The sequence below is a fragment of the Saccostrea echinata genome, unplaced genomic scaffold (assembly GCF_033153115.1).
Source record: "Saccostrea echinata isolate AGI-Se365-2 ecotype Australia unplaced genomic scaffold, CSIRO_AGI_Sech_v1 ptg000001l, whole genome shotgun sequence".
NCBI lineage: Eukaryota > Metazoa > Mollusca > Bivalvia > Ostreida > Ostreidae > Saccostrea > Saccostrea echinata.
The window spans coordinates 30778901-30792021 of NW_026889750.1; the positions used below are offsets into that span (position 1 = coordinate 30778901).

Below are 13121 nucleotides of genomic sequence, written 5' to 3' on the forward strand. Positions count from 1 at the left end.
GGACAAAAACAATATACCCCCGGGATCTTTCGATCCGGGGGCATAAAAATTATCATTCATATCGATGAAGACTTACCTAATGCAATGAAGGCAAAGGCTCTGATCCTATTGGACATTTTTGATCCTCGGAACTGTGTTAATTGAGTGAACTGTGTAAACTGAGTTTGTTGGGAAGATCCAGAAATCTGAGCCTAATAAAACAAACACTGTTCACTTTATGTATTTGCCGCATTCAATATACAAGTAGTTACAGTGCACCATCACTAGCTTAAAATACAGCCATCACTAGAAATTTCACTGGTATTAACTTACAAGCTCTAGATATTTAAAATTTAAGAAATTTATTAAGTGTGAACAAAGATCAAAAATGGCAAAATTATCCCCCCCCCCCCAAAAGTAAACATTTTTCTATTATATGTATTTTGTTTTACCCCAGCACTCTGAGTGGATTCCCCACTATGGTTTCCATGAGAACTGTTGTGAGATGACCCACTGACATTTTCATGTGGCACTAAAAGTAAAGAAAAAAGGTGCAAAAATGTGTACTGTATTTTAAAGCATGATTTGTGTAATCAGAAACACACATATACATGTAGTTACTGTCACATGCATTATTAAAACCCCAATTTTACATTAACTCTCCTAAATATACTTACATCAAGACCTGTGCTTTACCACGTGTTCTACTAGAAATAATAGTTACTGATTTGATTGACAGGCAAGCTACCTGTGCTACCTGATGCTATGAGATTGGAAATTTTGATATCAATTATCTGACCAAGCTCTTTCATGTGCAGCTAGATTTGTTAGCTTGAAATAAACACTGATACAGAGAAAAATAAATTCATTGTAATTGGGAAAATTTACCCCCCCCCCCCCACCAAAAAGAATAAATTTACAAGAAGAGGCCCAGGGGCCACATCACTCACCTGAGTAATTTTGCTAGGAAAAGACAGAAAATTAATCATTTCAGTATTAAAAAGTATAAATATGACCAATCACAGTTTTGCTGTTCTCGAGAATAAGATTTTTAAAGATTTTTCCTATGTAAAACTTTAAACCCCAATTGTGGCCCCACCCTACCCCCGGGGGTCATGATTTGACCAAACTTGAATCTACACTACCTGAGGATGCTTTAATATAAATATGACCAATCACGGCTTTGCTGTTCTTGAGAAGATTTTTAAAGATTTTTCTTCTGTATTCCTAGGTAAAACTTTGATCCCCCATTGTGGCCCCACCCTACCCCCGGGGGTCATGATTTGAACAAATTTGAATCTACTCTACCTCACAATGATTCCACATAAGTTTCGTATTTTCAAGCACAGTGGTTCTTGAGAAGAAGATTTTTAAATGATGCCATTAATTTTTCATAGAATCTTAATTATCTCCCCCTGGAAGAAGGCATGGCCCTTCATTTAAACTTAAATCCCCTTTATCCAAGAATACTTTGTGGCAAGTTTGGTTGAAATTGGTGCAGTGGTTCTTGAGAAGAAGATGAAAATGTGAAAAGTTTATGACGACAACAACGACAACGAGGACGACGACAGACAACGGACAAATTTTGATCAGAAAAGCTCACTTGAGCCTTTGGCTCAGGTGAGCTAATAACAAAAAACAATAAAATAATTGAGAGAAAATAACTTAGCTTTGACAGTATGGACTTTTTCTTATTAAAGTTATAATCCTATTAACTTCTTTTTTAAAAACCCACTGTAGTACAGAAACGTAAATTCTTTGGAAAACAGTGGATTGAGATTTATTTTTGAACTTGTACATTTTTTTTCTGATATTTAAGTACTTACTATAGCAAAATAGAGAACAATTTTAAAGCAAAATCAGACCATTCATAGGGAAATTAAAAAAAAAGACAGGCAGACAGTTTAAGTCGGCCAGTCGACATTTAAGAATTGGGCTTTTGTAAATGTTGGCCGAAAGTGAAAATGAAACTATGGATTAGTGAAGGATATTGGTCTACTTAGAATTATTTACATGTAATTTTTAAAAATTATCAGTGTTCCTAGGAATTAATGTGACTGCTCCGCATCGCCCGATACCAGTGTCAGCCGATCATGTTTTACAGTCGACAATATGAGAAAAATATGGTTGCCCGACCATTGGTTTAAATGTGACCTAAGTATAAGACCACACCCTCTACTCAGGTAACTTTAATAAAAAAAAGCTGGGTCTTTAAATAATAATTAAAAAACAAAATTCAACAAGATTCATACATTTTAAAATAAAAAAATTATAAATGCTACCTTGAGAGGGTAGGACAGTCTGTGAGGGAGCCATTGTGATACAGGGGGCTGCCACCATACTCTGTACAATCAGGTATATCCGTTTTGGGGTCCTGGCAGGGCACAGCTGGGCAATTTCTCCCAATGTGAAAAGGTGACGTATTACCAGATCTTCATTTATCACACCACCTAGATGGAAAAAGAGAAAATGTCTTACAAAACAAAGGTAATTTATTGACAATAATAATACAAAATCATTGAAAGTTTTGACTATGATCTTTCCATGTACTTTGATGTGTTGATCAAGAACTGAAAAATCAAAAACAAAAAACAAAACCAAACAAAAACAATTGTTCCTTGTTGAAATATGACTTGTTAAATACCATCTTGTTGAAGGATGACTTTGGACAGGTACTTGTCAGATGAGGTCAACAGGTCAGTGCACCAAGCCTCCCTTTCACTGGCCAATCCCAGAGCTTCAGCCTTAGCTTCACATAACTTCAAAACAAAATAAGTCAAATCAGCTAAGCTTGAAGTAAGAAGCTAACTTAAATCAAAGTAATTGAAGTCCGTAGACTTCAACTGAAGAAACTCATGTGGACTCTGTTACCTTGGATAGAGTATTAATGGTTGTGGATATCAGTTCTGGCGGGGAATCAAACTTCTTAAGTTTGTCTTTCAGATTCTCTGCAAAACAGAAGTTTAGAAAACATTTTGTAATTTATTTTTTTAGATGGCCTGTACAGTAATTAAGAAACAAAATGAACAACTAACATTTCCTTATGGAAATAAAATTGTTTTTCTAATAAAAGTATAATTATTGAAGGCTCCACAGTAACATAGCTTTTTTATTTTAGTGCAGTAAAGAAAGTAAAAAAATTAGAATTAAAATGAACAAAAACAAAGGTATTTACGTGACAGAATATATTTTTTGTTTCATCTGAACAATAATTCCTACATTAAATCATGATGATAGTTGTATAAAACATGAAATTACCAATTAACAGGTCTCTTTGATCTGCAGGAATGTGTTTGGCACAGCATCCCATCACTGTCAACACCCTCTGTAGTGTGTAGTACTCTGTTTCTGAAATACAGAAAGAATTTCCTAAAAATTTTCATGTCCCAGGGTAGAATAGACATCTGAGAAAATCCTAATCTGAACTGTTTGTACCATTTGTACTGCCAGCATGCTTTTCCCAGTATTTCACAATGAATCCGTGGCTGAATTTTTGCACAGCTGGAGCCAGTTCAGCTAGCAACATCCAGGCAGCCTGAAACACAGAACAATCAGCAGTATATACCATACTCCTAAAGTCCAACATAAGATTTGAAGAACATAATGTTTTGATAACACCATGACTTGTTTATCTTGTATCTAATTTAATTGCATTTAGTACCAATACCAAATCTGGCATTTTGTTTGTAAAATCAAGTTGGAACAGTTTTACGCACATTTTATAGTGTAAATCCAGACCCTAAAAAAGGCATGGTAATCCAATAATCAAAAGGGCACTTTACGCCGCGACAAGTTTTCATGATGGCACTTTTTTAACGTCTTCGAAATTATAAATATTTCATGTTTATGTACTTAAATTATTATTTAACACTGAAATCTTTAGTTATACGAGTATCTAAAAGAAAAATTTATAAATCTGTCAGCTTAATTCATTTAATACACAATGACAGGGCAATTATTGCCAAAATTTAAATTCAAATTTTTTAATCAAGAAATTAGTATGGTTATCAAGGTTATGCTTAAAAAGTAATAGGTGTGAATCTTTTTGTCACTTGCTCAAGAATTATTTTAGTTTGGGGTATGAATTTTTTCCCTTGCTTTAATATTGTTATTTGTGTATGAGGTAAATAACAGAACAAAATTGCAAAGGGGGGGGGGGGTACTTGGATAATAAATGTAGAGGGCATTCTCTTTATTTTGAAAGTAATCTACCAACAAAATCAAGTGAAAACTGATCATACCAAAAAATTAAACTTGAAATAATATATAAATTGGATAAAAAAAAATTTTCTGGCTTAGAAACATTGAGCCTCGGGTTGTCACCTCAAAAAGTTAGAACACAGAATCATTGAACATGTTGAAAGAAATTAACTTCATATTTTGTTGTTTCCTAGCCCATTTCACACATAATATTCAGTTGTTTTTTTTTGGTACATTGTAAGTTGACTTAATTCATCAGCAGTTTTATTTTTCACATTTCTTCATCATCTCTGTTTTTTCTACTTTCAATTAAAAAAAAAAACGATCCAGATTTAAAATGTGTTACATTTTAATTTACAAATTAATCTATCTTTGACATTGGGCTAATTCTTGCATAATCAATGCAATCAAATGATATTTTCTCGTGTTATCTAGCTCTTATACCCAGACAGCCTGAGGCATGTTACCTGGCCAGGTGGCTGTGTGCGTTCAAACGAGAAGTGATTTCCTGTCCTGAATTCACAGCTTTGCGTGCATTAAATAAACAAAGGGGCTAATCATCATGCACTGAATAAACAAAGCCGCTAGTCGATCTTGCCTCTGCTAGGCATATCTATTTATTTTTGCTAAAAAAAAAGGGCATGGAGCTGGAAAAAAGGGCATGGCGCCGAGAGAAAAGGGCATGGCGCGGCGCCATGCTAGTTTGCTTTAGATTTAACACTATTTTACATGCAAATTTACACAAACCTGATTATTTTTAGACTCAACATGAGACTCTAAAGATGTGATGAGGTTTGATTTGATCTTCCCCACACGAGCCCAGTGTCTACACGCCTTTTGTAGGTATCGCCTGTAAAGTTACAAGTATTATTATGTCTTAAATCTACATACATGTATATAAACAATGACATACAATTACAATGATTTTTTTTTACCATACCTTAAATCACAGCTTTCAAACTGGGTCATGATTTCTAGAATGTTCCAAACAAGGTCATGGCCCTCATCTTTTGATCTGAAAACCAGTGTTCAAATTTACTTAAATTTAAAACTTCTGATATTTTTAATAAATGGAAGTTTACTCAAACATGTACAATTTCTCATACTGCATCACCAACCTGTTGAAAGGAACAATATTGTTAAGGAGGATTTCTTCCAATGTCTCCATACATTTCTCCTGGAGTGTTGTCTCTCGGTCAATGACGAGGGGAAGAACGCCATCCAACCAACACCTAAAAAAAATATCTATACATATACTGACGGCCAATCATGTACCAAATCCAGAAGAAAAGTTAGAAATTCAGCTAAATTTTATATCCTGATAAAGATGTGACTAACTTTTGTAGAGGTTTCTCTGTAGGCATGGAGAACAAAAGGTCAGTTAGACTCTGCATGGCCTGCTTACGGACAGACAGAGCAGGGTCACGGCATCTCTCTACCAATACATCTAGGTCCTACAATATACATGCAATACACATTACATATACTGTACATGTATATAAAACCTGCTTACAATGAATTGACGCTAACAACAAGTGATTTTTATTCCCCATGGCTTTAAAATATATTGTAAACTTAACAGATATAACGAATTATGTTTATAACGATGCCAAATTGTCCGTCCCTTGCACTTCATTATAAGCATGTTTTACTGTACATATTTATGTACAAATAAATTCAATAAAGGATTTTTTTCTTTTTTAAAATTTTTTCCCTTAAAATAAGTTAAACATCTACAAAGCAAGAAATTCCATTAACCTGTCTTCTGTAATCCGGAGCCTCAAACTTGATCACACATTCCAGAGCTTGTAAGGCAGCCTTTCTCACGTTAACCTTCTCATCTCGAGCTCGACGTCTCAACATAGAGAGTACTCCCTGCTCATCAGGCAGATCTGCAAAATATATTGTTCTCTGTCATTTTTTGGGACCACAAAGATCATGAAGATGCTAAAATATGTATCAGTGTCCATAATAGTTACAAGGACATTCTTTCATATAAATTAAGAATACATTTTACTTTAACAACTTTATACATGTATTTATACATTCCACTTTGATTACAGATATTTTAATTTTATGCTTACATTTTCCAAAAATATAATTGCAGTTTAATTACATAATACTCACTGGGGTTAAAGGGTGTTAAGACCACTTGATGGAAGGGAGTCTTTGGGGGAACCCTTGGGGCAGTATTGACTGGGGTTTCATCATTCTCCAGGGGCTGTGCATTTTCTGATGTTTTATCTGTGCTGGCTTCACTCACAGTCACTAAAACAGATAATTTATGCCTCTTAGACTGTACTTTACTTACAAATGTCTATGTGGATGGTTCATCAGGTGCATATGTACAGTGTACATAATGTACAATAATATCAGGGTTCGAAATTCACTATATACAACTCACAAAATGCGAGTTAGAATATCCAAATTGTGAGGTAAAAATTTGACTGCTTGCAAAAAATTGCAAGTTGATTTTTGACATTGTAACTTTACCCGGGAAAAAAATTTCTGTCCCTTCCCAATGCTAGCCTACAGTTTTGTTAGCTACTGTTTACATTTCCGCCATTTTTAAATACCAGCATGGTGAATCAGAATGCAAAAATTACCAAGTTTTGAAAATGACAGATAGAGGACGGTGCTGATGTTAAAATCAAAAAGCACCAGCATTGAAATTCATGTGCTTTGAAAAAAACAGTTGAGAACGATCAAACACCCTTTCCGAGTTGTCGTACGTTCTTTTCTCGAAATGTATGTGCCAATGGTAGAGGGTGGAGAATGACATGTTTGTTGAACTCTTTTGTAAAGTTGTTAGCAGTTGAACTTTGTTACTCCACAATATGAAGGCAGTTAAGTAGGCTAAATTCCACACTTTTGCAATTAAATTATTTACTTATATGTTTATGGCTGTCAATCAAGATCAACTGGAAAAAGAACAAGCATTGAAACTGGACCATTATATTATCAAATTACATAATAATTACAGAACACAGTGCATTTGATTCAAATCAATACTTTGAATAAAACACAGTGAGACTGCAGTTGAACATGTATTTTGTGCGTTTTACAGTAGTATAAAATTTCTCTTTAAGAACCTGCATTTAATGGCATTTTATTTTAAAATTGTGAGTAGTCTTGTGAAATTGCGAGTTCATTTTTTTGGTACTCGCACTTTGCGAGTTGTATATTTAGGAAGTTTCTATCCCAAATATTCGGTTCATAAATTTTATATGAGGTAAATGTATATAATTTTTTTCAAAAAATTACATTATGCAAGGTACATTGTGGAAAAAATATATGCCTAGTTCAGATTTGAAATGTAGAAATATAATGCATGTGTCCTTGTTCTCAAAATACATTTCAAAAAGATCTTTATACATGTGCATATATCTTATACGTATATTTAAATTGATGAAAAATGTTGTAAACATTTTAGTCTGTTTAAATTTTATCCATATAATATACTGTATGTACTACTGAAAACACTGGTGGCAAAATACTAGCGGTGGATATAACATCCAATCAGTTTTAACTCTTTCATTTTCTAGCCAATACCTACTTTCAACCATAGACTGTGCCCTGTTCCCCATCTCAGGGGTGGGAATCAGATGTGGAGCATGAGCTGGTCTGGGGCCCACGACAGGGGTAACTATCTCCTTCAGTGTGTTTTTTATGCCTATGTCTGCAGTGGTAAAACACTGAGAGAAGGCTGAAATGGCTCGTGCTCTTACACTACAAGGTGTTAAATTATCCATTCAGAATCTAATTTGTTTGTGAAATTACATATAGCTGTAAAGATGCCTGTAAAATCTATTTACATTGTACATGCAGTTTCAAACATATGGTAATTCAAGAAAACAATTTCTAAGTATTAAATGTGTAAAAAAAAAAAAAAAAAAAAAAAAAAAAAAAAAAATTGCAGAAATTTTCTAAATCATAGTGTCCAGTCCATATTTCATTGTCTTTAAAATGTCATATACATGTAAATGACAAGCATGCAATACACCTCTAATAAAATGGGTAAGCAAGTTTGTGAAAAAAAGTGTCTTATCAAAACACATATTTATTCATTATGTAACCTACGTTGGGGCAGCATCTGAGCACCTGTCCAATAAAATTCCAAGCAGGGAAGTGTGCTTCATATAGGAGGCAGTCTCTGGTGGCATGTTACCTAAAAGATCAGAGACATTAAGAAAAACAAATCTCTTTACTAAAATACTTAATGATACGACTATTTAATTTTAGAATACTGTAAACCAACTATTATTTACGTCATCTTTTATTCCATCTTCGCTAGCCAAGGGTTTCTGATACGCTACTCTCCTCATAAGCCCTTGGCATACTGTGTTAAAAAAAGTTGGGATATTTTTCTCAAGTTGTGATTGGAGTTGATCGACACCATTCGACCAATCAGCAATTGTTTTTTGTAAATGACGATATTTGCGTTCGGGATATATCTTGACTCTTTAATATCGGGAATAAAAAACGCAAGTAAACAATGATCCGTAAGATAACATGCCGTTATATGGTGTCATCCAATACCTTAAGCTACGTGCAAAATATGTGCTTAAGAATCTATACTGAAGATGTAGATTTGCATTTTAACATGTTTAAATAACAAATTAACGTAACTCAATACCTTCTTGTTAATTATTCTTTAAAATCATTATTTTTTTAAATACGGTTTTTATTTCTGTCGATGACGCAATCTGTGCGTACCTGGAAAGAATCGTGATCACGTGACGAAAACAATCCCGTCTTTTGTCAGCACCGTATGCCAAGGGTTTCTGAGGAGAGTAGCGTATCAGAAACCCTTGGCTAGCGAAGATGCTTTTATTCACGATTTGTCACTTTGAAATCAATAATTTTTACGACTGAGGAATTATTCTAAACAAATACAAAGCAAGATACTGTAAACCAACTTTTATTTGCATGCGAGAAATATTCACGAGTTTCGCGATCTACCCTAACTCGCGAATATTAATTGCCACGAACCAATTAATTTGCTTTGTATTTGTAGATAATGTTTCCTGAGTCGCGAAAGTTAATTGTCACAGATTGATTTCAAACTGACATTTTATGAATAAAAGATGACGAGAATAATAGTTGGTGTACAGTAAATGGTTCATGGCTATTAATATTCGCAAGTTAAAATAGATCGCGAAACTCACGAATATTTCTCGCATACGAATAAAAGTTGGTTTACAGTATGCATTTACATGTACTTTAATGCACCTATTTACCCAAATTGTTGTTTCTCATAATTTCAGAAAAACATTTGTCAGTCAGATTTCAGCTCAGGTGAGCTAAAAATGAAAGCCATAACAGCTATCTTTAAAGTGACAGTACGGCGCATCTCATCAAAAAACTGACTAGATAAAATTTTCCCACAAGATTTGGAATTTTTTTACTACTCATAAATGTATAAACTTTCAGAAAATTACAACTTTTACAATTAAATAATTTGGATTATTTCATTAAAATTAATAGTTATTTATGGGACGTAAATATATACATCGCAACGTGTTCGGGGTTCCACATTCCATGCTATGCACGTATGCTTAGTTTTCATAAACAAAACAGCATGGTTAGAGAGGGAATCCCGGTAGGCCTACTACATTGACAAAGTCGACCAAAAAGAAAAAGAAACTGAAAATAGAACTTGAAAAAGCAACTTTCCTGACTAAAATTTAGTTTGGGGATTAATAAAATCGCTGGAAAAGGAAGAAACGGGAACTCGGCGACACTCACGCAGGGCTCTCGAAGGTTCTATTCGACAGGTTTGTTGATACTTGTTATCATTTCTCATTTTTCCGTCGCTTTCAAAGAAAAAAAATAGTGTAAACTCAACATAAAAAATACATCTTTGACTTATAAACATTGTTGCCATTTGAAATGCTAATTTTTTTTTAACTGTGCAGAAAAATATTTAGTTTGACATTTGCCGCGATAACGTATGATTAGTTGGTTCTTCCTTTCTCGGACCCCAATACACAAAACGTAAACATTTGTACTTTTAATTCTGTTAAATTCGCCTGAATGCAGACTAAAATCTTTACGATTATTATTTTAGATTATTTTATCAGAAAGTTATGATAATTTGTGTTTTTGAAAATTGCTTTCACCTAATATTCATTATAACTGTAAACTGTTTTAGAATTCACGTGGTACAAATAAACAGATCTAAAATTGCTCCAGTTCGTATGACCCTTGATTTTCCGGCAGATTCGAAATATGTTAATTTTGTTTGAGTAGAGAATATTTCTGTTTCTCAAACTGCTTACATCAACTTTATACCTTATTTCTTAATGACATATTGCGTAAATTTGGATGAAAAAGCACACATTTTGCAGCCGTACTGTCTCTTTAAGCAATGACAGAACCATGAATAATCTGCCATTACCAAGCCTTTCAAATGTGAGCTGGACAAAAATTGTTTAAGTGCATAGACACTAAAAATGTTAGTGTTTGAATTTTATTGGAAAAACAGACAAGGAAAGTAATACATGTATGTTTTCTGATTGAAACAGAAATATTGCTATTGCCATATTTTTGTAAAATCAATTCATAAAGCATATTTCTAATTATGAACCCATACAGAAACTGTAAAAGTAAACAGGTTTAGTTAAACGAAGAATACTTTAAATAGAAATAGTAAACAATTACATGTATTCAAGCATTTACCATCTACTTCCCTTTCTGGTGAGTTCAGTAATAAAGAAACAACCTCCAGGGTGAATGCTCTATTATTCATCTGCAAAAAGTTGTACAGTTTTGTAGATTGATTCATTTATTATCCAAACTTTTCATCAATTTCAGTATAAATGCAAACACAAACAAATCTGAGGCAGTTTCAACTTTTAAGTAAGAATTTTCAAAGAAAATATGTTATTCAAGCTAGTTAAAATTGTTAAAGAGGCATATGGGGCAATTCTTAATTGCATAGCCCCACATGTCTCATTTAGAATTTCATGTGAAAATTTCATTAATGCTGCAGATACATTTATGCATACCTTTGCATGCTTAGAGAGCCGGTAAAACCATTCTACCATTTTACCATATGGGTCACTGGGCATCTCTTGAAGGATACTAACCACTGCCTGCAAACACATGTAGATAAATATGTAGGTATTGAACAGTAATGATGTCTTTCTGGCATATGACTATCAAAGACAGCTTTTGAAACTGTATCAAATTAAATTCATGTATATTCATGGTGATGCAATTGAATTCAACAGATAGTAGTCACTGTGACTTCCACTATTCATGTTGATATTGAATCAGTATAAGTATATATGTATATGTACTACATATAGCATCCTGCAGGTTCTTCTTTGAATGCAATGTTAAGTAAGAATAAGATTGCAGCTCTGTCACTTATAATTCACATGATCTTATTTTTATTTCATCTGTACACTTTTTTTTTTTTAACAAGTATGTGTATATATTAAAACAAGTACTTACTTGAGCCACTTTTGTGCGATACTCTGCTCGGTCTGTTACTTTGGTACACAGATGTTGTAGAAGTGTTCTTATGCTGGACAGGGAGCGAGCCTCACACTTCATTAGATATCTACAGGTAAATCATATCAAAATATTAACATTTTTATATGTTCTCCAAAGTCTCCTTTCTCCCTTCATATTTATGCCATACTTAACACACAAAAAAAGAATTTGACTAAAATCACACAAAAGATACAAGAACAAAAGGATCATATTTACAAAAACTAGACTAAAGATAAGGCCACTGACATGATAAAGTTTATAGCTTGATCTCTTGCCATCAGTACTGGTCTTGGGATAGTCTGAGCTGCCACTCGGTTGTCCCCCATCAACATCAACAAGTTAGGGAGAAGACACTTACAAATCTAAAAGCAACAATGAATGAAAATTCATTTTCAGAGAAATATCGTGTTTAACAGAAAATTATGAAAAGAATGCTTACTTACTGCATTGATAACTGTATTCACATGGCCATGTAGAGGCAGACTAAGAAGTTGTAATCCCTAAAATGTGAATTCAAAACCATCAGCTTTTAAAGCAAAAGACTTTATAATCTAGTTGACTGATTTAATCTGCTTTCAGAAATAAAGTTTCTATATTCTTACAGGTACAAAAGAATTAGCTTTGACACTTTAGTCCAAAATCACATGTACATTATAGTTACCTTATAAGCAAGCCCTGCAGTTGGCATATTTTTTAAATGTCTTTTCTCACTACAAAAATTGTTTTAATTAGTTAAAAAAAAAAAATATCAGTAAATACTAAAGGCCATCTTTAAAAAAAATGTTTGCTTGCCCTCTCCCGACTCAGGATAAAGAAATTGGGTAGGTGGGTAGGGATAATTTTTTTTAAACTCAAAAATACTTGCAAATATGAAGTTAAGATACAGTCAAACCTTGTTATCTCAAACTTGATGGGACCGAAAAAAACTTCAAGATATCCAAAGCTTCGAGATATAGAGGGTAAAATACTTAAAGAATAAGTGGTTGGTTCTTCCAATTCACTTTGACATATCCATGGTATTTGAGATAACGGTGTTCGAGATACTGGGACATCGGCTAATTTTTATAATCGATCATCGGTTGGAATCGGTTACTGCTTCCGATGCAATTTACCAATTATAATCGGATGACATAGTTTTGTATACAGAAAGCAAGTTTTTACAAATATTTCATATTATTTCTTTAACATGAATATATAAAATATACAATATATTGTTTTCTTTGTTGTTTTGCTTCTTTTACACTTTCTATATCTGCACTTTTTGGTTCTTAATCACCTCTGCTTTGTGCTAGTTGGCTAATATCAGGTGCAGATGCCATTTCCTTTCACTACGAAGAAATGAATTTTAAACCAGGAATGGATAATTCCAGAATGCATTTTATAAGAAGTATGTTTCCGATGATCGATTATGAAAAATAATAATCGATCATTGGAATCGG

General features: G+C 33.5%; 1 protein-coding gene across 1 annotated transcript in view; it reads right to left on the reverse strand.

Annotated features, from left to right (window-relative positions):
* LOC133189322 (condensin-2 complex subunit D3-L-like) overlaps positions 1-13121 on the reverse strand; it is a 35977-nt gene that overhangs the window by 17686 nt on the left and 5170 nt on the right. The window contains exons 9-29 of the mRNA XM_061324717.1: positions 12344-12392; positions 12126-12182; positions 11929-12044; positions 11641-11749; positions 11190-11276; positions 10861-10930; positions 8260-8347; positions 7736-7908; positions 6307-6447; positions 5938-6071; positions 5518-5633; positions 5298-5411; positions 5120-5194; positions 4927-5029; positions 3415-3514; positions 3238-3327; positions 2851-2927; positions 2624-2738; positions 2262-2429; positions 432-511; positions 77-191 (exon numbers count right to left, since the gene is read on the reverse strand). Of these exons, the coding sequence (XP_061180701.1) occupies positions 77-191; positions 432-511; positions 2262-2429; positions 2624-2738; positions 2851-2927; positions 3238-3327; positions 3415-3514; positions 4927-5029; positions 5120-5194; positions 5298-5411; positions 5518-5633; positions 5938-6071; positions 6307-6447; positions 7736-7908; positions 8260-8347; positions 10861-10930; positions 11190-11276; positions 11641-11749; positions 11929-12044; positions 12126-12182; positions 12344-12392 (2177 nt within the window). The remainder of the gene's footprint in view (positions 1-76; positions 192-431; positions 512-2261; positions 2430-2623; positions 2739-2850; positions 2928-3237; positions 3328-3414; positions 3515-4926; positions 5030-5119; positions 5195-5297; positions 5412-5517; positions 5634-5937; positions 6072-6306; positions 6448-7735; positions 7909-8259; positions 8348-10860; positions 10931-11189; positions 11277-11640; positions 11750-11928; positions 12045-12125; positions 12183-12343; positions 12393-13121) is intronic.